General features: G+C 38.9%; 2 protein-coding genes across 2 annotated transcripts; both read left to right on the top strand.

Annotated features, from left to right (window-relative positions):
* The first annotated feature begins 279 nt into the window (after positions 1 to 279).
* LOC143401155 (olfactory receptor 7E178-like) lies at positions 280 to 12939 on the top strand. The gene is made up of 2 exons (XM_077110318.1): positions 280 to 563; positions 12000 to 12939. Exons 1-2 carry the CDS (start codon positions 280 to 282, stop codon positions 12937 to 12939), a joined length of 1224 nt encoding a protein of 407 aa, XP_076966433.1.
* Positions 12940 to 20805: 7866 nt separating this feature from the next.
* LOC143410830 (olfactory receptor 7E24-like) lies at positions 20806 to 21771 on the top strand. Its single transcript, XM_076871566.2, has one exon. It carries the CDS (start codon positions 20884 to 20886, stop codon positions 21769 to 21771), a length of 888 nt encoding a protein of 295 aa, XP_076727681.1. The 5' UTR covers positions 20806 to 20883.
* Positions 21772 to 22053: the final 282 nt, after the last annotated feature.

Genomic DNA, 22053 nt, shown 5'->3' with positions numbered 1-22053 from the left:
TGATCATGGACTTGATAGGTGTGTAGAGTTCTTGTTCTAACATTGCTCATTTAAGTGTCACCAAAGGATGAGATTTTTTAAGAAAATTATGCAAAAATTCTGGGATTGGTTTTGGTACACTGAGAAAAAGTGCTGAAGGTTTATTGAATTTGGGTGTGAACATCGTACTTTTGCTGGGTACCTGGTTTTAGTTATCTTATTCTAAGCCTTCTATTCCCCAAACGGTGTGTAAACACTATTGAACTACAGAATCAAACACGTGCCACTGAATTCTGACTCATGAGCCTCTCAGAGGATCCAGACCTGCAGCCCATCCTCTTTGGACTGTTCCTGTCCACGTACCTGGTCACAGTGCTTGGGAACCTGCTCATCATCCTGGCCATCAGCTCTGACCCCCACCTCCACACCCCCATGTACTTCTTCCTCTCCAACCTGTCCTTGGCTGACATCGGCTTCATCTCTACTACGGTGCCAAAGATGCTCATGAACATCCAGACTCACAGCAGAGCCATCTCCTATGTGGGCTGCCTGACACAGATGTCTCTTTTTGCCCTTTTTTTTCTGTATGGATGACATGCTTCTGACTGTGATGGCCTATGACCGGTTTGTGGCCATCTGTCACCCCCTGCAGTATTCAGGAGCCCTTGCCTCTGTGGCTTCTTAGTTTTGGTGTCTTTTTTATGCAGCATTTTGGACTCCCAGAAGCACAACTCAATTGTGTAACAAATTACCAACTTTAAGGCTGTGGAAATTTTGAATTTCTTCTGTCACCCTTCTCAATTTATTAATCTTACCTGTTCTGATACCTTCACCAGTATCACAGTTATTTATATTTTTGGTGCCATCTTTGGTATTCTTCCCATATCAGGGATTCTTTTCTCTTACTCTAAGATTGTTTCCTCCATTCTGAGGATCCCATCCTCGGGGGGGGGAACCACAAAGCCTTTTCCACCTGTGGGTCTCACCTGGCAGTTGTATGTTTGTTCTATGGAACAGGCCTTGGCGTGTACTTTGGTTCAGCTGTGTCACATTCTCCCAGAAGCAGTGCAGTGGCTTCAGTGATGTTCAATGTGGTCAGCCCCATGCTGAACCCCTTCATCTACAGCCTGAGGAACAGGGACATGAGAAGAGCCCTGAGGAGGCTGTACAGCAGAACTGCCTATTCCCAGGAACTGTAGCATCCACTTGAAATGCACAGTGGAGAAGTCCGCCAAATGAAACTGTCAGAGCTGCCGTCCACCCTGTTATTTTGCAATTTCTGTACTTCAATTCTTCATCATGGAAGAGTGGAATTGGAAACTGATTAGAGATGAAGAAATAAAGACATTTTTGAATGTGCACAAAATTTTAGTCTCGGAAGAGGGGAAGTTGGGGAAATGCATAATAATGATTCCAAGCAAAACTAATATAGTGTCACCGCGTGGTGCACTAAAAAATGGTTAAAGTGGTAATTTTTTTCATTCATTTTTTTACCATGACAAGGAATGAAAATAAAATGCAAATGGTACTTTAAAAATTAAAGTCATGAAGTAAGTAAATATTTGTAGCACAATTCAGAATATTCAAGGTGTGGAAAAGCCAAGATGTCCCTCAACACATGAATGGATAAAGCAAATATGATATATATATATATATATATATATATATATATATATATATATATATATATATATATATATATACATTTGCACATGCATATAGTCATATATATGTGTGTGTATATCTATCTATCTATCTATCTATCTATATGCACATGCATATATATGCACACTCATGATGGGGTTTCATTCACTCATATAGAATAATGAAATTATGTGATTTGCAAGAAAATAGGTGGAACTAGATAGTAACATTTTAAACAAAATAATTCAGACACAGAAAGATGCGTATTGTAGGTTCTCTTTCATATGTGGAGACAATAGGGCAAAAGATTAAGAAAGAATTTCATGAATGTAAAGGAAAAGCATTAGCATATATGAACAGAAGAAGGAAGAGCAAATAATCAAGGATAAAGGGACATGCTGAGAACAGCACCAACCAAATTATGTTGTTGACATTAAGATATGAAACTATGTAATTAATATGCACCAGTAAACAAAGAAAGAATGAAACAAAAGGGCACACTTGATTCTTGCTTAGTAGTAGAAGAGCCAAATCTCTCTGTGGATATGTATTTCCCTTCTTTCTCCTCCACTATTATTAGGATGTTCCTAGAGACTGACATCACAGGGAACTCAGTGGCTTATTATGAGCTCTGTGCATGGAGCTTCCAAGGGCTTATAATGGTCAATCTTCAGTCTGGTGGTTCAAATCCACTGGACAGTGCATCTGTCTCCTTCTCCCATGATTGGCTGCATTAGGAGTCTCCTAACACTCACTTAAGGACAGAGCCTGAGGTGACTTTAGGCCCTGGGAGAAGGGATTGGTGTTTATTCTTAGTCCTTGGCCATGATTTGGCAGAGGCTCAGTGGGATTCAGAAAGTGCTGAGGGAGAGCATGCGTGGGGGATGGACTATCCAAACTTTCGTTTCCCTTCATCAGGAGAAAATATCATTTGGCAGATATAAACCATGTGGAATATAAACATTTTGCAATTTGTTGTGGAAATGTCATTGAGAAGTTTGTTTCCCTCTCACACTGGATCTGATGCCCTTAAATCTCATCCATGATAGGGGAATTTGTGTCCTTCTACCTTGTTCTGTGAGCACTTCAAAAGGTTTGTGATGGTGATGATAAGGATGAGGAGGGTGGACAGCAACCATGACATCGTGACGCCTTGTTCATGGCTTCTCAATGCCAGGTGTGGTGTTGCTGGTGCTGTATTTGCCTAGTTACAATTATTTACATAAAAAAGAGGGGAGGGGTATATTAAGTAAGCTAGATAGGAAGAAAAGACTGAAAACATGCTTGAAATTTGGTTCTTGAATGGAGACTTCTGGTATGTCCTCCCCATGAAAACCCAGACAGCCATCTCTTCCCTGCCCCACCCCAACAAGGGACCCCTTGCTCACTGAGGTTTTGAGGATCCTGAGAGGTCACAGGACAGAGTGCTGGCTAGTAATTGTGGCCTCTGCTGTGGGAAGGATGCCTACTGATGACATGCAAAGATGACTTTAGGGGTAGAAGCACAATAATCCAACACACTTCTGTCCTCTTGCCCCAATCCAAGAAAGCCGTGTGTTCTCTTCACTCATCTCTATTCTTGTAAGTGGAGCATTGAAACTGTAAAGGAGATGCAAGTCACAAGCTGATTCCATTCCTGCTCAGGATCTGCATATGGTCAAATCCTGTGCCTGAGACCTCCCTGTGTCTGAGACCTCAGAACCTCTTCTCAAATCCATCTAATGGTTGACAAGCAAAATATATTGGATGCATTGAATCCAGAGAATGACAGTTTAATATGAGCCCTGCTGGCTGCACTTATTCCTCTAAGACACATGGAAAGCTCTTAGTATCTCTCAGATTCAGCACTATCGTGTGTTTGATTTGTAATTGACACAGCTGCATTGTGAACACATGGAACAGATAGTAGGTATACATTTATATTGTGTTAGGAATATAAAAATAAGGGCACAATAAGAAATATTACTAGTTATGATAGGACTAATGAGTATATTATTGGACTTAAATATCCTGTGACCTCAAGTTATGACTCCCCTAGTTCCCTAGTACCACATTTCATTTTGGCCCTTTTGAAGTAAATACTAAATATTTAGAAAGGAATGAGGAGCCTGTTGTTTCAGGCTACCCAGAGCTTATACTTGGTTAGGAGAGACATCCAAGATGAAAATCTATGAAAATGCTGTGAGACTCTTCCATGGTTCAAGGAAACAGAGCATGAGGTACAGGTACTCCATCTATCACCATCCATGCCTGTGTCTTCTTCCTTTCCATCTGAAAGGACCAGAAATAAGGTAAAACAGTACTTTCTTGCATCTCTATCATGTTTAGAAGGAACATATTATTTTTCAAAATTACATATAACATTCACTTATATGTAACTACACAAGAAAAATTACAGAAGAAATTTCATAAGTATGAAAAAAAGATGAGGCAGGTGCTTGGGTTCTGAAACACTGGATGTAGAGTTGAATTTATCACAAGGAATTCCCCTTTCCCATCTAACTATAGTGCACCAATTACAAAAAGGCAAATAATAAGAAGGAACACAAGGCTGGGGCTGTAGCTCAGTGGTAGAGCACTTGCCTCGCATGCGTGAGGCCCTGGGTTCAATCCTCAGCACCAAATAAAAAATGAACAAAATAAAAATAAAGATATTGTGTCCATCTACAAATAAAAGAAAAGTTAGAAAAAAATAAAGAAGGAAGACCATTAATGGAGAGGAAGAGGGAGTGGGAGAAGTAAGAGGTAAGAGAATGAAATTATTGAGGATTGAAATGTAGCAAGTTATGATATATAGATATTTATGAATATATCAAAATGAACTCAACTGTTATGTAGGACCACAGTACACTAATAAGAATATTAAGATGGAAAGTCAAGATCCAAGTATTCTCCTTCACATGCCATAGCTAGAAAGAAATTCAGAACAAAACGGGGATTTCATGAAGCTTACAAGGAGAAGAGTGCTGTAGAGAAAGGAGATTAAAAGGGATGGAGAAAGGATGGAAAGGAAAATTACTGGGGATTGAAGTGGGGCAAATTATAATATATGCATAAACCTGCTATAGCTTGTTATGTACTTAAAACTGCATGAAATATTTTAAGGGCATACTTCACATTCCAGTAGTTATACTCACTCACCTATACTCAATAATGCCACCTATGTGGTTGACAATGTCACATATCAGGTGCATTTAAATCATTTTGTTTTCAAACATTGATGTCTACAAATGCCAGGAAAAGGACTTACGTATTAAATGATGCTTAAGAGGTACAAACAAAATGTGAGTGATCACTTACAGCTACAAACAAGGTAATTAGAAAACGATATAAAAAAACATATAAAAGAAACAAAAAATTCTCACTTCAGATTGTTGGCAACAACAATGATTTCTGATCATGAACTGTCAATAGATTGCATGTTTAGGTAATGCAGTCCTCATCCTTACAGGTTCTTGATGAATACTCCAAATGGGGAAAATGAACTGTTTTCTTAGTAAAATGAGGGTATTTTGCTGCTTTAGATGCCTTTAACAGGGTAATGACATTATTTTATGAGTTCTCTTATTATCAAAAGGCTGTTTTTCAATATGATCATGGAATCATTGCCTCTAATACTGTTAGCTTTCTAACATTGTTCATATGATGTCTCTAGACTAGGTGTGCACAGAAGGACATGAAAAACAGAAATTATTCAAGAAAGAATGCTAATAACTTTGTGTTTATCACATTGAGAAACAATATTGAAGGTGTTTTGCAGGTTGGAAGAGACATCCACAATAAACCTGTAGACAGGAAAACCATGCCTCTTTGCTCATATTTTTTTTTAAATTTTCTTAATTTGTTTTAATTAGTTATACATGACAGTAGAATGCATTTATGCACTCTGATATATCATACATAGATGAGATATATTTTCTCATTTTACTGAGTTTACATGTTGCAGAATCATATTGGTCATGCAGCCACCTATATACATACAGTAATAATGTCTGTTTCATTCCACTATCTTAACTGTCCCCACATCCCCTCTCCTTCCCTCCCATCACTTCCCTCTACCTAATCAAAGGTAATGTTATTTTCCCTAGTGCCCCCGGCCCTATTGTGAATTAGCATCCACATATTTGAGAAAACATTTGGCCTTTGGTTTTGTTGGATTGGCTTATTACACTTAGCATGATATTCTCCAACTCCAACGGTTTACTGGCAAATGTCATAATTGTACTCTTCTTTAAAGCTCAGTAATATTCAAGGCTTTAATTGCTCCTAATGTTTCAGATTCAAACAGTCATCTCCATGTCATGCAGGGTTTAGGAATGTGGGGTGTTTAAATAGATACAAAGTCTCACATTGGAAATTCAAATATTTCTGGAAATGCTATTGGCCATAGCTGCAGAGCAAGGTGAATGTAATTCATACATATTGATAGTGCACTTAAAATAGTAAAAATGGTAATTAATGTTGGATAGATCTCATGATAATAAATGAAAATATAATAAATGAAAAAAAGAGAGAGAGATAAGTGTCACAGTAGAATGGGTAGAGAATAGTGATGGGAGGGGAGGGTGGATGGGGAGGGTGGATAGGTAGGGCAGCGGAATACAACTGACACTAGGATTGCTGTATGTATACACATGGATGTATAACCAATGTGATCCTGCAATTTGTACAGGTGGAAAAATGAGAATTCATACCCCATTTGAAACAAATGTATGATATGTCAAGATCATTGTATTGTCTTGAGCAACTAATAAAAAAATTTAAAAAATTAATAAAAATATAATTGAATCTTAGAAAAGGAACAAACCCAGTGCAAAATAGACAGAGAATCCTCCTGAGTAAAGAATGAGCCCGAAACTTTGCTGGGCCTTCACTTTCTCTTCTCTTTTCCTCTGTTAATATTAAAAAGTCCCTAGAGGTTTGGATGACCTACACCAATTAGGTTAATTGGGACTTGTGCGTGTTGAACCTCCAGGTCACATATTAAATAATGAGCCTGTTCCTGGAGCCTTCAGCTTGAGGTCTTCTGCCCAGTGGGCCCCAGGCCTCTGTGTCCTCCTCCCTTGGATGTCTGCATGGGGACGCTCATATCCGACACTGTGTTTACACCCAGGCTGAGGACAGAGCCGGAGCCTTCAGTGGGCAGGAGGCAGAGGAGCTGCGCTGGATGGGCAAACCTTGGTCATGACCCAGCAGAGGAGCAGCTTGAACCAGTAAGTGTGGAGGGAGGGGGCGGGTGGAGCAAGGCCTCTCAGAAACACTGTCTCCTCCCTGTCAGGACCGACATGAGGAAGGGGGCAGCAATATGGGGGACACTGATATGTAGAAATTCAGCTCCGATGTGTGTGCAGTTTGTGTTTTGTTTTGTCCTCAGAGGCCCAGGCAACTCAGCCAGAGTTTCGTTTTCCCCCTGACCTTGTTGTGCTTGCTGGAGACCCTCAGCCATGCAGGCACGGGGTCCCACCACTCTGTTGCCTGAGCACTGCACAGTCATTAGGAAGAGGAGGAGGCAAGGACAGGACTCCATGTGTGGAAGAGCTGGGGTTTAAGCAGGTACCTCAGGTGTCCCTGCGGTTTGGAGCTTTGGTTTATCTATTTGAAAATGTATGATTTGTGGGAAGCAATGAAAAATGTCATTGCAATTGAAGCTAAGTTCATTTTGAATCTGTTGCTCCAATTTGTCCTGTCCTGGGCTCAGGAAAGTTAAGATTCTGCTACTTACATTGTCTTCTGGTGTGTGTGTATGTGTGTGTGTGTGTGTGTGTGTGTGTGTGTGTGTGTGTATTTACCACTAAGTAACAAACAGAACAGGGCACTCCCAATCTGATTAATGTGTGATGAGGGGATAAAATAATGATAAAATGCACTTAGGATTAGTAATGATAAAGTTAAACTTATATTTACCCATCACCATTTAGCTAAATGATCCCTTTATTTTAAGTTGCTGTTTTCCTATTTCTGTAACATAACTTGTTATTTTGACCTTATATAATATCAAGGCCCTGGGATATAGCTTAGTTGGTCGAGTGTTTGGCTTGTATGCACAAGGCCCTGGGTTCAATTCCCAGCACCACACACACACACACATGATCATGCTGTGTGTTTAGAGAGGAATGCTTAATCTCCTTTCATTCCTGATTCCCCAGAGTTTAAACCTTTTTTGGCACAAAGGAGGCTTCAAATTTTTTAAAATATTTCTGTTATTCGTTGGATGGACTCCTTTTGGGGCACAGAGCTTGTCTATAATCAGTGTGCCCTCAACACACATGGTTCCTACTCCCTGCACTTGTAACCCTTTCAGGAATGTCAAAACAAACAGTACCCATGAGAAGTCAGCTCTTGCTTGTGTTTGTTTGTTTGAATATCTACATTATTCAGTTATTCAGAAACAATGACAGAGATACCCAAAAAGAAAGAGGAATAAAGAAAAGTGGGCAAGTAACTGTTTTTTAACATATTACAGACTCAGCTTATTTGTACTAAATAATATACCCACAATTTCTATAGCTTAACATAGCAAGCTAATAGATTAAGAAACTTGAACGTAAAATGTTGTAAACAGCACCAAAGACAAATCTGAAATTAAGATAAAACCATTCCCAACAGTCTCATAAGACAGAGGAGCTAGGTACTGTATTGACATGATTTTTGTTTTAGATTATCTGTTTCCTACTTCAAACTAAAACCCGAAAATCTTTCATGGATCATGAAAATGTAGTAGAGTATAATAGACTGCAAACAGAATTCCTTTTCATTGATTTTAAACCTATATGTTGAACATTAAAATTATACATATTAGTGGGAGAACATGATGCTTTGAAACGTGTACTCACTGCATAATTTTTAAATCAGGTTAAACATCTCTCTGCTGAAAAAATATATCATTTCTTTTTTTTCTTTTTTCTTTTTTTCTTTTTATTTTTTTAAAGAGAGAGAGAGAAGAGAGAGAGAGAGAGAATTTTTAATATTTATTTTTTAGTTTTTGGTGGACACGACATCTTTGTTTGTATGTGATGCTGAGGATTGAACCCAGGCCGCACGCATGCCAGGTGAGCAGGCTACTGCTTGAGCCACATCCCCAGCCCTCATTTCTTCATAGTTAAAATTTTTCAAATTACCTTTTTAAAATGTTTAGTACAATATTGTCACCTCTAATCACCTTACTACTGCATTCCTTTAAAATAATGAAATAGAATAGGAACTATTAGGGCAGAGTACACAGTTCATGGATATAAGTGCATACATATGCACAAAATGTATGTGTTTAGAATGTGTTTCTTACGTTTTACCAGGGATCAAGAGAATAGTGTTGTAAGGCCATGGGCCAGTGCATATGAACCCTTTTCCCTTACATAGTAGGAAAAGAATTCAAATAATAAAAATTGGATTTTTTCTCCATTATTTGGATATCAATCTCTTCATCTGCAAGATTAAATCTAAGAAACTATTATGACATAAACTGCAAATTATAGTCATACTATCTCTGATTCAAGAAACCACTGAATCAAACAGAATCTAGAGATAGCTATTCAAATAATATATTCTTACTTCCTTCTTGTTAAATGCTGACTGAGCATTTCTGTATACCAAGCCCTGCCCTAGGTGCCTGGGACACAGGAGTAAAACAGCCCAAGATCTCTGCCCTAGTGAAGCTTGGGCTAAAAGAGACAGAAGAGAAGTCCAATATTGTGTGGGGGGGGGCACTCTGAATGACCATGCCTTCCAGTCCTGAAGCAGGAGGCTCTGACCAATCACTGCATTTTGTGAGGACTTGAGCATTGTCCCAGCTGGGATAGTAAGGCCTGTTCAGGTGTAAGTGTAAGTGTCACCTGCAGGGGTTGGGCTGCACTTCCCTGGTCCTTTGTCATCCTCTGTCTTGCCTCATTTGAATGGCTTCTTCCCAATAAAAGGGTTCAGCCCCAGCTCCTTTCTCTCTGAGCACTGACCATTAAGGTCAGAGGAGCCATCACAGGACCCAAAGTAAAAGGTGTGTCTATGTGGTCATTTCGTGTAGCCCAGTTCACCTGGAGTGGCCCTGAGTGTTTGGTCATGGGAAGCGACAATATTGTGCAGTATGCTAGAATGCAGTGAAGAGTTGTTGGTGAAAAGGAGGAAAGAAGTGAGGGGACTTGGGGGACTGGACATGGTGTGGTCTATTTTCAAGGTAGGTGGCTTCCTCTGTGGAAACTTTTAAGGAAAAATGAAATGAAAAATTCCACCACATAATTTTTACATGCAATAATAGCATAACAGAAATACTGAAATGCTTAATCCTGTATATGACCTACTAAATATTTAGCAAGTAATTTTTATGCTTAGGCTGACATACATTCTGCAATCACACCATTACAGTATTTTCTAGCTTTTCACAAATGTTTTCAATAAACATTATTTTCATCAGATGGAATTGTTGACACGAAAAAAACAATACAATGTTTAGTAAGATCCAGTGTGTCTAACATGCTTCAGATGTGGAAGATGTGGTTGCTTTTGTCCACATTTGCATTAAGCAGTATGCACACAGGGAGGTGGAGAAGGGTGCACACATTTCACACATATTTGCACGTCAGTGAGCCAGGACTGAAATGTCCATGTGCTGACTCCCATCTCAGGGTGCTGTACCCTCTACTGAAACAAAAAGTGAAAATATTGCCCATATAAGAAAATAGCATTCCCTATTCGAGATGATGATTCCTATTGAATAGTCACATCATGATTAAAACCAAATATATGTCATCTGTATATCTTTTACTTTACATGTTAATAGTTATTGACTGTATTTGACAATAGCTGACTTTTATTGAGACACCAAACATAGCTAATCATAAAATGAAGCATGCATCAATCATTGGAATTAAGGTACCTCAATGAACACATTACATGGAAATTCTCATTTCTGTGATATGGAGAGAAAAAGGATTCCAAATTTTTTTTTCACAGTAGAAACTAGTTAAATGCTGTTCCTCCCTGAGCATATGATATGCATCATCTAAATCATTTGATGTAGCTTCATGGACTTCACAGAGACACTTCAATCCACAGGACTATGTGAATTAGTTCATTTCAGGAGCATAGGACTTCTATTGTATAATATTTAGATAATTTTAGGGACTTTTCAGGTAAGTCTTAAAGAAAACTGCTTGAGGATATACACATTAGTAGTGACATGTACATATCAAATAATAAATATACCTGCATTGTGCTGGGAGTCTAGCTCAGTGGGAGAACACTTGCTATGCATGTCCAAGGCTATGCTTCTACCACTAGTGGTAAAAAAACAAGTAAACACAATTTTAAAATGCATCTACTCAATCATAAGAGTATTCTTTTGGGGGATCGTATGAGTCTTAGAATGGATTCCTACAGAGAAACTAAGAAGTAAAATATCATAGGTAAAAATTCATATTTCTCTAAATTATCAGATCTGAAATGCATATTGCTAAATGTAGCTTTTAAATATGATTAAATTGGCTGCCATCCAATGACAGGGTGTCTTGATATTTTAAAATATTTACAGCTAAACATGTTGATAGAGGAGATTGCAATATAATAAAGATTAACACTGTAAGTTAAGAAGCTAAGAAATTATTGTCTCCACTTTAGACACGAGTAAATGGCCAAAGAGTATTTCCACTTTTCCTCCAAAATAATAACCCAGAAAGGCTTTCAAATAGCTGAGGTAAGAGAATTGCATTCTAGTACAGAGAGTATTGATCTGAAAGTCTTTTAAATGGTGTAAAAAGGGAGGGACTCACATAGGTTTGGGGTTTTCCCTGGTTCTATAGTCCTCAGCCATACATGGGAGTGTTTAAGTTCAGAAAAAAAGGCATTGTTATTTGCAAGATAAGAGGAAATTGAGTTTTTTTAAAAGGCAAAGAACTGTCTTCTTAATTAGATAATTTATGAGAATTGCAACGGACTGATACCAATAATGTGCATAAACCATAGAACTCCAAAGCAGATCCCAGCATTTCATTTCTCTTTCACTGTGACATGTGAAGGGGACATAAAGGACAAGTTTGTGTTCTCTGATGACAGTGCTTATGTGTGCTTGGTTGAACACACTTAATCAAATTGTGGGAGCCACCAACACTAAGGGTAAAAATTCTATATTAAATATTTGTTTACATACAACCAAATTTTAAGTGGGGATGTCAACCTCAAGGAAGGGAGAATCTGAAAACTCAAGAAGCTGAAAAATCTCCTGGGCGATAACGTTTTTTGATATAAATGAACAACTTTAAGTAAGTATTCAGCAAATACAATCCTAGCTCGTACACAGTGTTTAAAATAATTGAAATCAAGGAATTGGTATCATTGTTTGAGTATTTGATATCTACTGTTCACTTTTCCAACCTTATTTTCTTTTTCAATAGTTGCCCAAGCAGAATAGAAGCCCAAAACCTATCACGAGGCTCAGAATTCTATCTCATGGGACTGTCAGAGGACCCAGAGCTGCAGCCCATCCTCTTTGGACTGCTCCTGTCCATGTACCTGGTCACAGTGCTTGGGAACCTGCTCATCATCCTGGCTGTCAGCTCTGACCCCCACCTCCACACCCCCATGTACTTCTTCCTCTCCAACCTGTCCTTGGCTGACATTGGCTTCATCTCTACCACGGTCCCAAAGATGCTCGTGAACATGCAAACTCACAGCAGAGCCATCTCCTATGTGGGCTGCCTGACTCAGATGTCCTTTTTTCTCATTTTTGGATGTATGGATGCTATGCTTCTCACCGTGATGGCCTATGACAGGTTTGTGGCCATCTGTAAGCCCCTGCATTACCACGTCATCATGAACCCTCGTCTGTGTGGCCTGTTAGTTTTGGTATCTTTCTTCTTTGGCCTTTTGGAATCCCAACTGCACGATTTGGTTGTATTACACTTTCCCTACTCCAAGAGTGTGGAAATTGCTAATTTCTTCTGTGACCCCTCTCAGGTTTTTAGTCTTTCCTGTTCTGATCCCCTTACCAAAAATATAATCATGTGCTTGGTTGGTGCCATCTATGGTGTTCTTACTCTCTCAGGGATCTTTTTCTCTTATTATAAGGTTTTTTCCTCCATCCTGAGGATCCCATCCTCAGGTGGGAGGTACAAAGCCTTCTCCACCTGTGGCTCTCACCTGGCAGTTGTTGGCTTGTATTATGGGACAGGCAGTGGAGTGTACTTTTCTTCAAAAGAGTCATCTTTCACCAGGAAGGGTGCAGTGGCCTCTGTGATGTACACTGTGGTCACCCCCATGCTGAACCCCTTCATCTACAGCCTGAATAACAGGGACATTAGAGGTGCCCTGAGGAGGCTGTGCAGAACAGTGTGATCATAGGTCCTGTGGTGTCTGTTTGGACTATATTCAGGAAATGCAGCAAAACTGTACATCTAGATGTTAGATCCTGCCTCCCCGATCACACTGTTTTGTAGTTTAATGATGTCTTTATTTCCTGATGGTGCTTCACAGTGAAATGGTGGTTTACAAGATTGGGAGAAGACAGAAGGCACAGTTTTTTGTTTGTTTTGTTTTAGGCGGGTGCACATTTTTAGTTAGGAAGATGGAAATTCTGAGAGAATGTAAACAATGCCTATGAACAGTGCATTTAACCATGTGTAAAGTGGTTACGTGCTGTTATTGTCTGACCACTATATTTTGAACATAAAAAGTGGATGTATCTTGAGGAGAAAAAATAAATTAAAATAAAAACAGTTAATAGTATACACAAGATTCCTGCTGAGTACGAACAGACTCCAAATATATTGTAGACATTCATTTTCTGTTCTTCCTCCACTATTGTAAGAAGTCCTTTGAGACTGGGATATTGTTGACCTAATTCTGATTTCTATGCTTTGAGCCTCATGGTCCTCTGATGGTTAATAGAGAGCCTTCCCTCCTGTCCTGGGTCTTAAATCTCCATTCCAGGGTGCTCCCATCTGTGTCATTTCACCCTTGGCTTTCTCTGTCAGCAAGCTCCCGTCTGTCCCTGACAAATGTCATTGATAGGATGGAGGCTGAGTCTTCCCTGGGCACCAGTCACAGGGTGGGTTTCAAGACCATATTCTGTGTTCATGAACCAGCAGAGAAGCAGCCCAACTCATTGAGAGAAAGGACGTCTCACTCCTGTTTCTCATCATGGAGACTGACCTGACAGTTTGGGCATTGATATAGGAAAATACCCACCTGCAGGTTTCAGCTGGGTTCTGTGAACCATGATGGGTCCTGGGAATCCCATTCATGTTTCCCTCTCCTCTCACACTGCTTCTCCCCATCCCTCAGACAGTTATCCATGAAACCAGAGTGTGGCTTCCAACAAACTGTTCCCCATGCAGAGCAAAGAATTATTATGAAAGTGATTCTGAGAACAAAGAGGAGAGTGTCTGTACCGATGAAGTCACAAGCTGATCTTGAGGGATTCCTAAATGCCAGTATCTGAGATGTGTGTTCTGTGGTCACTCATGTCATTTCATCCACATAAACTGCCCCCTATTTAAGCCCTAGGTTGCTATTATTTTCCAGAAAAGAAAAGAACACAGCATTTTGTGTTCATAATATCAGGTTGCTTGATAGAAAAGAAGCCAGAGCTGTTTGCATGATCCTTCTGACGATTGACGTAGGCCTCTTGCACCTTGACAGGAGAACCCTGGACAGTTCCCTGCTTCACCAGACAACCAGCAATGCCACTGCATATCTCCACAGAGAAAGCCCTTTCCTGCTGATATTTCTGGGATAACTGGTACAGTAGTAGGGAGAGAAGTGTTTGGCACCTTCTGGATCAACTCCAGGAAGGATTCAGAGGGGTGCCAGGCTAGTCTCACAGAAGGAGAAAATACACACTCATCAGCCTTGGTCTCTCTCCTGCTCCAGGACATCCTCCCAGCCATCCATGACCTCCTGTTATAGCCAGGCTTCTCCATCTCAAAAGAAGACCTTAATATCACTATTCAAAGTTGGCTGGAATTGAGAAATGTTCTGTAGACATGCCTGTGATTTAGTGCTTTGTACCTTGGCTTCTACTTTTTAATGATAGAAAGCAATGAAAAATTTAACATATGAAATGTATGGCCTACTTTGTTTTGAATGACCTTCTGTAATATGAGCAGGTGGTTAGTATATGTGAGCTGCAACTTTTTAATCTGAATTGATTTTTTTCTTGGTACAGCTGCATGGGTAGAAAACATAAATGGGTACCCTCTATATGATTAATAAGTGATATATGTGTAAAATTAGCACAAAATAGAATTTAGATATTATTATTAGGTTGAAGTATAAAATTAAACTTCATTCTGTTCAACTAAACTATCCTTTGATTTGAAGTTATTCATTCCCTATCTCTGTAATGGCACAGAGCCCTCTGTCCTTACATATGTATATGCTGTGTGTTTGCACAGGAAAAACTCAATCTACTTCATTTCCTCTTCCCCACACTCTATTCCAGTCACTATTTCCTATATCCTATACCTTGCTTGGCACACAAAAGGACCCAAAAATATAACCTACTTTATAGACATGGAATAGACACTTGGAAACATTAGTTCAAAAGAATTGGCACAACTAATGTGGCCTCCAACACTTGGTATTTTACTAAAAGTATGTGGAACAAAAGTGGATCTCATGTACCTAACAAGAAGAATATGGAGTCAAGAAAGGAGATTCAAGGGGATGGAGGTGGAGGGAAAGGGAAGTTCCTGGGGATTGAAATGTAGCACATTATATTTGTAAACCTGCTATAACTTGTTATTGGCATAAACCTGCATAAAATATTTCAAAAACATTCTTCACATTCCAATATTTATACTTACTGATGCAGTGTATTAATAATGCCACATTTGTGATTGACAATATCATATATCAGGAGCATTTAAATTATATATTTTCATATATTGAGATCCACAAATGCCAGGGAGAGAACTGACATATTAAATGATGCTTAAGAAATACAAACAAAATGTGAGTGACCACTTATAGCCACAAAGGAAGGAAATCAGAAAACTCATTAATATAGAAAAAAACTCAGAGTAGGTTCGTGGCGTATTACAATGATTTCTTATTATAAATGTCAGCTTAGGTTGCCTGTTTAGGTAAGGGAAACCTCACCTTTTAGGGTTTTTATGAATATCCCAAGCCAGGGGAAATTGAACTGTTGTCTTAGAGTAAAATGAGTGTATTCAGCTGCTTTAAATGCCTTTAACTTGAATGAAGTTTTTCTTAACTTAATAGAATTTATTTTATATGTTCTTATTTTTCTTAATAAACATTTATTTGTTTCAATTAGTTATATGTGAAAGTAGAATGCATTTATGCACTTTAATATCATACGTAGCTGGGGTATAATTTTTCACTTTTCTTTTTGTACATATTGTAGAATCACATTGGTCTTTAATCATGTATATATACATAAAGTGATAATATTTGTTTCTTTCTATTATCATTCCTATCCCCATATACTTTGATATTTTCTATTTTATTATAGTATATATTTTAAAATAATTTCTAATGATATTCTGTATTTCAGACATGTCTGTTGTATATTTCCTTCTTCATCATGAATTTTAGTAATTCAAATATTCTCCTTTTTTCATTACAGTGGTTAAGGGTTTATTAATTTTATTTATTTTCCCAAACAACCAGGTTTTTATTTTGTCAATCTTTTCAATTGTTTCTCTTGAAGTCTCAGTTTTGGAAGACAGATTTTTCTGGAAATGGGTGCTGGTAATAGCTATAGAGCAAGGTGAATGTAATCCATACGAAACGATAGTGCACTTAACATGGTACAAATATTAATTGTTGTTGGATAGATCTCATGCTATTAAATGGAAATATAAGAGAATATTTAAAAAGAAAAGAAAGAAACCCAGTGGATAGTAGACAGAACATCCTTCTGAATAGAGAATGAGCCCCAAACGTTGCTGGGCTTCCATTTCCTCTTCTTTTTACTAATGATATTATTAAAACATCCTTAGAGGATTGGATGACCTGTGTCAACTTGGTTAATTGTGACCTGTGTGTGTTGAACCTCCAAGGTCACATAGTGAATAATGAGCCTGTGCCTGCAACCTGCAGCTTGACGTCTTCAGCCCAGTGGGCCCCAGGCCTCTGTCTCCTCCCCCCATGGCTGTCTGCATGGGGAAGCTCATATCTGACACTGTGTTTATACCCAGGCTGAGGACAGAGCTGGAGTCTTCAGTGAGCATGAGACAGACTGCTGCACCTGATTTTGCCAACCGTGGTCATGACCCAGCAGAGGAGCAGCTTAAAGCAGTAAGTGTGGAGGGAGAGGAGGGGTGGAGCAAGGCCTCTCAGAAACACTGTCTCCTCCCTGTCAGGACTGATGTGAGGAATTCGGTAGCAACATGGGGACAGTGATAGACAAATATTTAGCTATGATGTGTGTGCAGTTTGTGTTCTGTTTTGTTTTATGAGTTCCAGGCAACACATTCAAATTTTGCTTTTCTCCAAAACTTGTTTGCTTGCTGGATACACCTCAACCATGAAGGCATTGGGTCCCACCACTCTGTTTTTTAGCATTGCAAATTTATTATGTAGAGGATGATGGCAAAGAGGAGGACTCTGGTCACCATGGCATGTTCACCAACAATCAAGGGTTTCCCGTGTGCCAGGCTCTGGGTTACAGTGCTAGTAAAGCTTGTTTCATTTCATGTCATCTGCAGAGTTTTCCCCAAGAAACTAGTGCTTATTTTTTCCAGAAATGAAGGAGAACAGCATTTTTGTACAACTATTATGAGGTAGACTGGTAAAGAAGAGTGAGGAGAGTTTCAATGGGTCTGACTAAATATAGACAGAGGGCACTTTCCAGGAGAATCCTGGCAAATGATTCCCTAAAGAACCTCAGGAGACATTTCACTTCCCTGTCCCTCCAGGTCAATGACCCAGGACTACACAGTCCATTTCCTGACTCCCCAATCAGGGTCTCCTCTCCTGGCGCCCTGGCCCAGGGTGCTCTCCCATTGTGAGTCCTGGCAGAACAGCATGGACAGCAGTGTCTGGTATCTGCCACACCAACTACAGCAAGGACAGCTCAGAGTCACAGGCAGGAATCACAGAGGAGCAGACACATGATAAACCAGCAGAGATTGCCTCCTGACCCTCCTGGCTCACCCCACAGCTGTCCACATCCGTGCCCACTCTTGTGTTCTGGTCACTCAATCCCCAAAGGAGAGAAACAGTCTAGTGGTTTCTTTTCTTCCTAATCAGGGCATTGGCCAGAGTTTAAACATGTACCTCAAGTGTCCCTGTGGCTTGAACCTTTGGTTTACCTACAGAAATTTATGATTTGTGGGAAGCGATGAAAAATGTCAGTGCAGTTGGAGCGAATCTGTGCTCCAACTTGTGCTGTCTGTGCTCAGGGAAAGTGAGTACTCTGCCACTCAACATTGTCTTCTGGAATTTTTTTTTTTTTACAACTGCATTGAGTAAGCAATAAACAGAAAAGAGCACTCCCAATGTGGTTAATGTGTGATGATTGTATAAAATAAGGGAGAAATACATATAGGACATTATTACCAGTAGTAATGATACATTCAAATTTATGTGCATCCATACCATTGAGCTAAAATATCCTTTTATTTAAAGTTACTGTTTCCTATTTTTGTAACAGGGCATGTTATTTTGTTCTTCTATAAGATCATACTGTGTTTGGAGAGGAATGCCTAATCCCCTTTCACTTCTGATTCCTCAGAGCTTAACCCTTGTTTGGCACAGAGGAGGCTTAAAAATTTTTAAATATCTTTGTTAAACATTAAATGGACTCCTCCTTGTTTACAGAGCTTGTCCATAGTCAGTGTGGCTTCAACACACTTGGTACCCTCCTCTCTACACTTTTATCCCTTTCAGGAATATAAAAATGAACAGGGCATAAGAAATAAGAGCTTTTTCTTGTGGTTTACATGGTGTGCACATGAGCTTCTACATTATACAGTTATTCAGAATGAAGACAGAGACATCTATGGGTAACCAAAATATGAAAGAGGACTAAAGAAAGTGGCAAGTAATCTCTACTTGATGAGTTATAACTTGGAGTTACCTCATTTCAGTATTTGCTAGCATTTTGAAAATGTTTTTTTTATCAATAAACTCACTTCCATAAGGATTAAGTTCTTTGCATGTTAAAACAATAGATGGCTAAGTGTTTATTAGGTCCAGTAGTGTCATACATGCTTTATATGTGGAAGATAAGGGTGCTTTCATCCCCATTTGCATTAAGCAGTATGCACCCAGGGAGGTGGAGAGATGTGCACACATTCCACATATATTGGCAGGTCAGTGAGCCAAGACTGAAATGTGGATGTGTTGACCCCCATCTCAGGATGCTGTGTCCTTTACTGAAATAAAAAGTAAAAATATTATTCTGTATGGAAGATGACATTTCTTGGTCAATAATCACATCAGGATTATTACCAAATATACATTAGCAGTATTATTTTATTTATACACAATTCACTTTATAAACTAAAAGTTAAATGATTTATTTGACCAGAACTGATTTGTATTAAGACACCAAACCTAAGAAATAGTAACATGGAGCATGCATCAACTTCTGGAATTAAAATAACTCTATGCCCATATTACCAGGAAATTTTCATTTCTGTGATAGGGAGACAGACATAAGAACTTCTAATTTTTTTTGCAACAATAAACACTAGTTAAATGTTGTTCCTTCTCAGGATATGTTGTGTATCATGTAAATCATTTGAAATAGCTGCATGCACTTCACAGAAACACTTCAATTCACATGACTACATGAATTAGTCCATTTCAGGGACATAGGATTTTGACTGCATGATAGGTAGATAATTTTAGAGTTTTTAGGAAGGTCTTAAAGAAAACTGCCTATGTATATACAAATTAGTTCTGACATTTATATATCAAATAAAAAATATACCCACATTGAGTTGCGGGTGTAGCTCAGTGGGAGAGCACTTGCAAAGCATGCCTAAAGCTCCTGCTTAGGCCCCCAGGGCTAAAAGTAAATAATAAAAATTTAACATGTATCTATTGACTGGTAAGAGCTATTTCTCTGGGGGAGGAAATGTGCATGAGAATGTATTCCTGAAAAGAAAAAAAGGAGTGAAATTTTATAGATGGCAATCAAGTCTCTCTAAATCACCAGGTCTGAAATGCATTTTGCTAAATGTTTGTTTTTTAATATGTGAAGTGGGTCTTTTGACAGCACAAGTACATAGTATTATATATAGTATATATAGTACATAGTATAATTTCTACATACTGGCAAGAATTCTAAGGCACAGATTCTCAACCCTGGTGTAGGAAAACAACAACAATATTTTAAAATATTCACAGCTATATATAGTGATAAAGGAGATTACAATACAAGGAAGATTGTAATACCAGTTTTATATTAATACTAGATGCTGAGAATATATTGTCTCCATTTTTTTATATGAGTAAATGCCCAAAGAGTATTCATCATGTTTCTGTTAATTTCTTCTTTTGAATTTTTTGCTGAATTATCACAGTGTTCCCTCCAAAATAATAACCGAAATGGCCTTCAAGTAGCTGAGGTAAAAAAAATTGCCTCCAAGGACAGAAAATATTGATGTGAAAGTCTATTAAATGGTGTAAGAAGGAGGGACAGACTCACACAGGTTTGGGGGATTTCCCTGGTTCTACAGTCCTCAACTATTCATCAAAGAGTTTAAAATCACAAAAACATTGAGGTGTTTTTTTTTAAAAAAAAAAGATCTGTCTGCCTCTGTATAAATTTTATGGGGATTGCAAGGATCTGAAACAAATAATGTGCATAAAATATAGAACTCCAAACTATGTTCCAGCATTTCATTTCTGTTTCAATACTGACATGTGCAGGGCACACAAATGCCACATCTGTGATCTGTGATGCTAGTGCTTGTGCATGTAGTTAAAACACTTATTAAACTGTGAGGGCCACTTAAGCTAAGGGTACAAGTTATATATTAAATAATTTTTTAAAATACAAAGAAATTTGAGCAGGGATGTCAACTCCAAGAAAAGGATTATCCAAAAACCCAACAAACTAAAAGTCTCATGGGCAATAACATGTTTTCTGATGTGAACTAACAATTTTAAGTAAATATTCAGCGAATGCAATCTTAGTTCTTAGATAGTGTTTTAAATAATTGAAATCAAAGGAATTGGTATCATTGTTTGAGTATTTGACATTTACTTGTTCCCTTTTCCAACCTTATTTTCTTTTTCAATAGTTGCCCAAGCAGAATTGAAGCTCAAAACCTATCACATGTCTCAGGATTCTATCTCATGGAACTGTCAGAGGACCCAGACTTGCAGCCCCTCCTCTTTGGACTGCTCCTGTCCATGTACCTGGTCACAGTGCTTGGGAACCTGCTCATCATCCTGGCTGTCAGCTCTGACCCCCACCTCCACACCCCCATGTACTTCTTCCTCTCCAACCTGTCCTTGGCTGACATTGGCTTCATCTCCACCACGATCCCGAAGGTGCTCGTGAACATCCAGACTCACAGCAGAGCCATCTCCTATGTGGGCTGCCTGACACAGATGTCTCTTTTTCTCATTTTTGGATCTATGGATGCTCTGCTTCTGACTGTGATGGCCTATGACCGATATGTGGCCATCTGTCACCCTCTGCATTACTTAGTCATCATGAACCCTCAACTCTGTGGTTTCTTAGTTCTTGTGTCTTTTTTGGTTAGTCTTTTTGACTCCCAACTTCACAATTTGATTATCTTACAATTTACTAACTTAAAAGGTGTAGAAATTTCTAATTTCTTCTGTGACCCTTCTCAACTTCTTAACCTTGCCTGTCCTGACACCTTCTCTAATAACATCCTCAAGTATTTTCTTGGTGCCATATATGGCATTTTCCCCATCTCAGGGATCCTTTTCTCATACTATAAAATAATTTCTTCCATTCTGAGGATCCCATCCTCAGGGGGGAGGTACAAAGCCTTCTCCACCTGTGGCTCTCACCTGGCAGTTGTTTGCTTGTTTTATGGGACAGGCTTTGGAGCATATCTTGGATCAGCTGTGTCACATTCTCCCAGAAAAGTTGTGGTGGCTTCAGTGATGTACACTGAGGTCACCCCCATGTTGAATCCCTTCATCTACAGCCTGAGGAACAGGGACATTAAAAGTGCTCTGAGGAGGCTGCACAGCAGGACTGTCTAAACCCAGGACGTTTGGTGTCCAGCAGCAGGGTATTCTGAAAAATGTAGTGAAGTCAGACATCTAGTCCTTTCAATCTCATCTCCTTCAAAACATTAATGACTTTAATTTCTCATCACATTTCATATACGAATGGTTGTAACCAGGATTGGGAAAGGAGGTCTGGGGAGTTTTCAAAATGGGAACAAAATATCACTTTGAGATGGTGAAAAATTCCTGGAGATGGATGATGATGATAGTTTGACGACAATGTCAATGTAATTAAGGCTGTTGTGCTGTGTACTT

Source organism: Callospermophilus lateralis, chromosome 1 (genome assembly GCF_048772815.1).
Source record: "Callospermophilus lateralis isolate mCalLat2 chromosome 1, mCalLat2.hap1, whole genome shotgun sequence".
NCBI lineage: Eukaryota > Metazoa > Chordata > Mammalia > Rodentia > Sciuridae > Callospermophilus > Callospermophilus lateralis.
The sequence above is the reverse complement of the archived record's forward strand: the minus strand, read 5'-3'. Positions and strand labels throughout refer to the sequence as shown.

Coding starts and splice junctions, on each gene's coding strand:
- LOC143401155 (XM_077110318.1), top strand. CDS start 280: ATGAGCCTCTCAGAGGATCCAGACCTGCAGCCCATCCTCTTTGGACTG. Junction 564..11,999: donor CTTTTTGCCCTTTTTTTTCT/GTATGGATGACA, acceptor CTTTTTCAATAG/TTGCCCAAGCAGAATAGAAG.
- LOC143410830 (XM_076871566.2), top strand. CDS start 20,884: ATGGAACTGTCAGAGGACCCAGACTTGCAGCCCCTCCTCTTTGGACTG.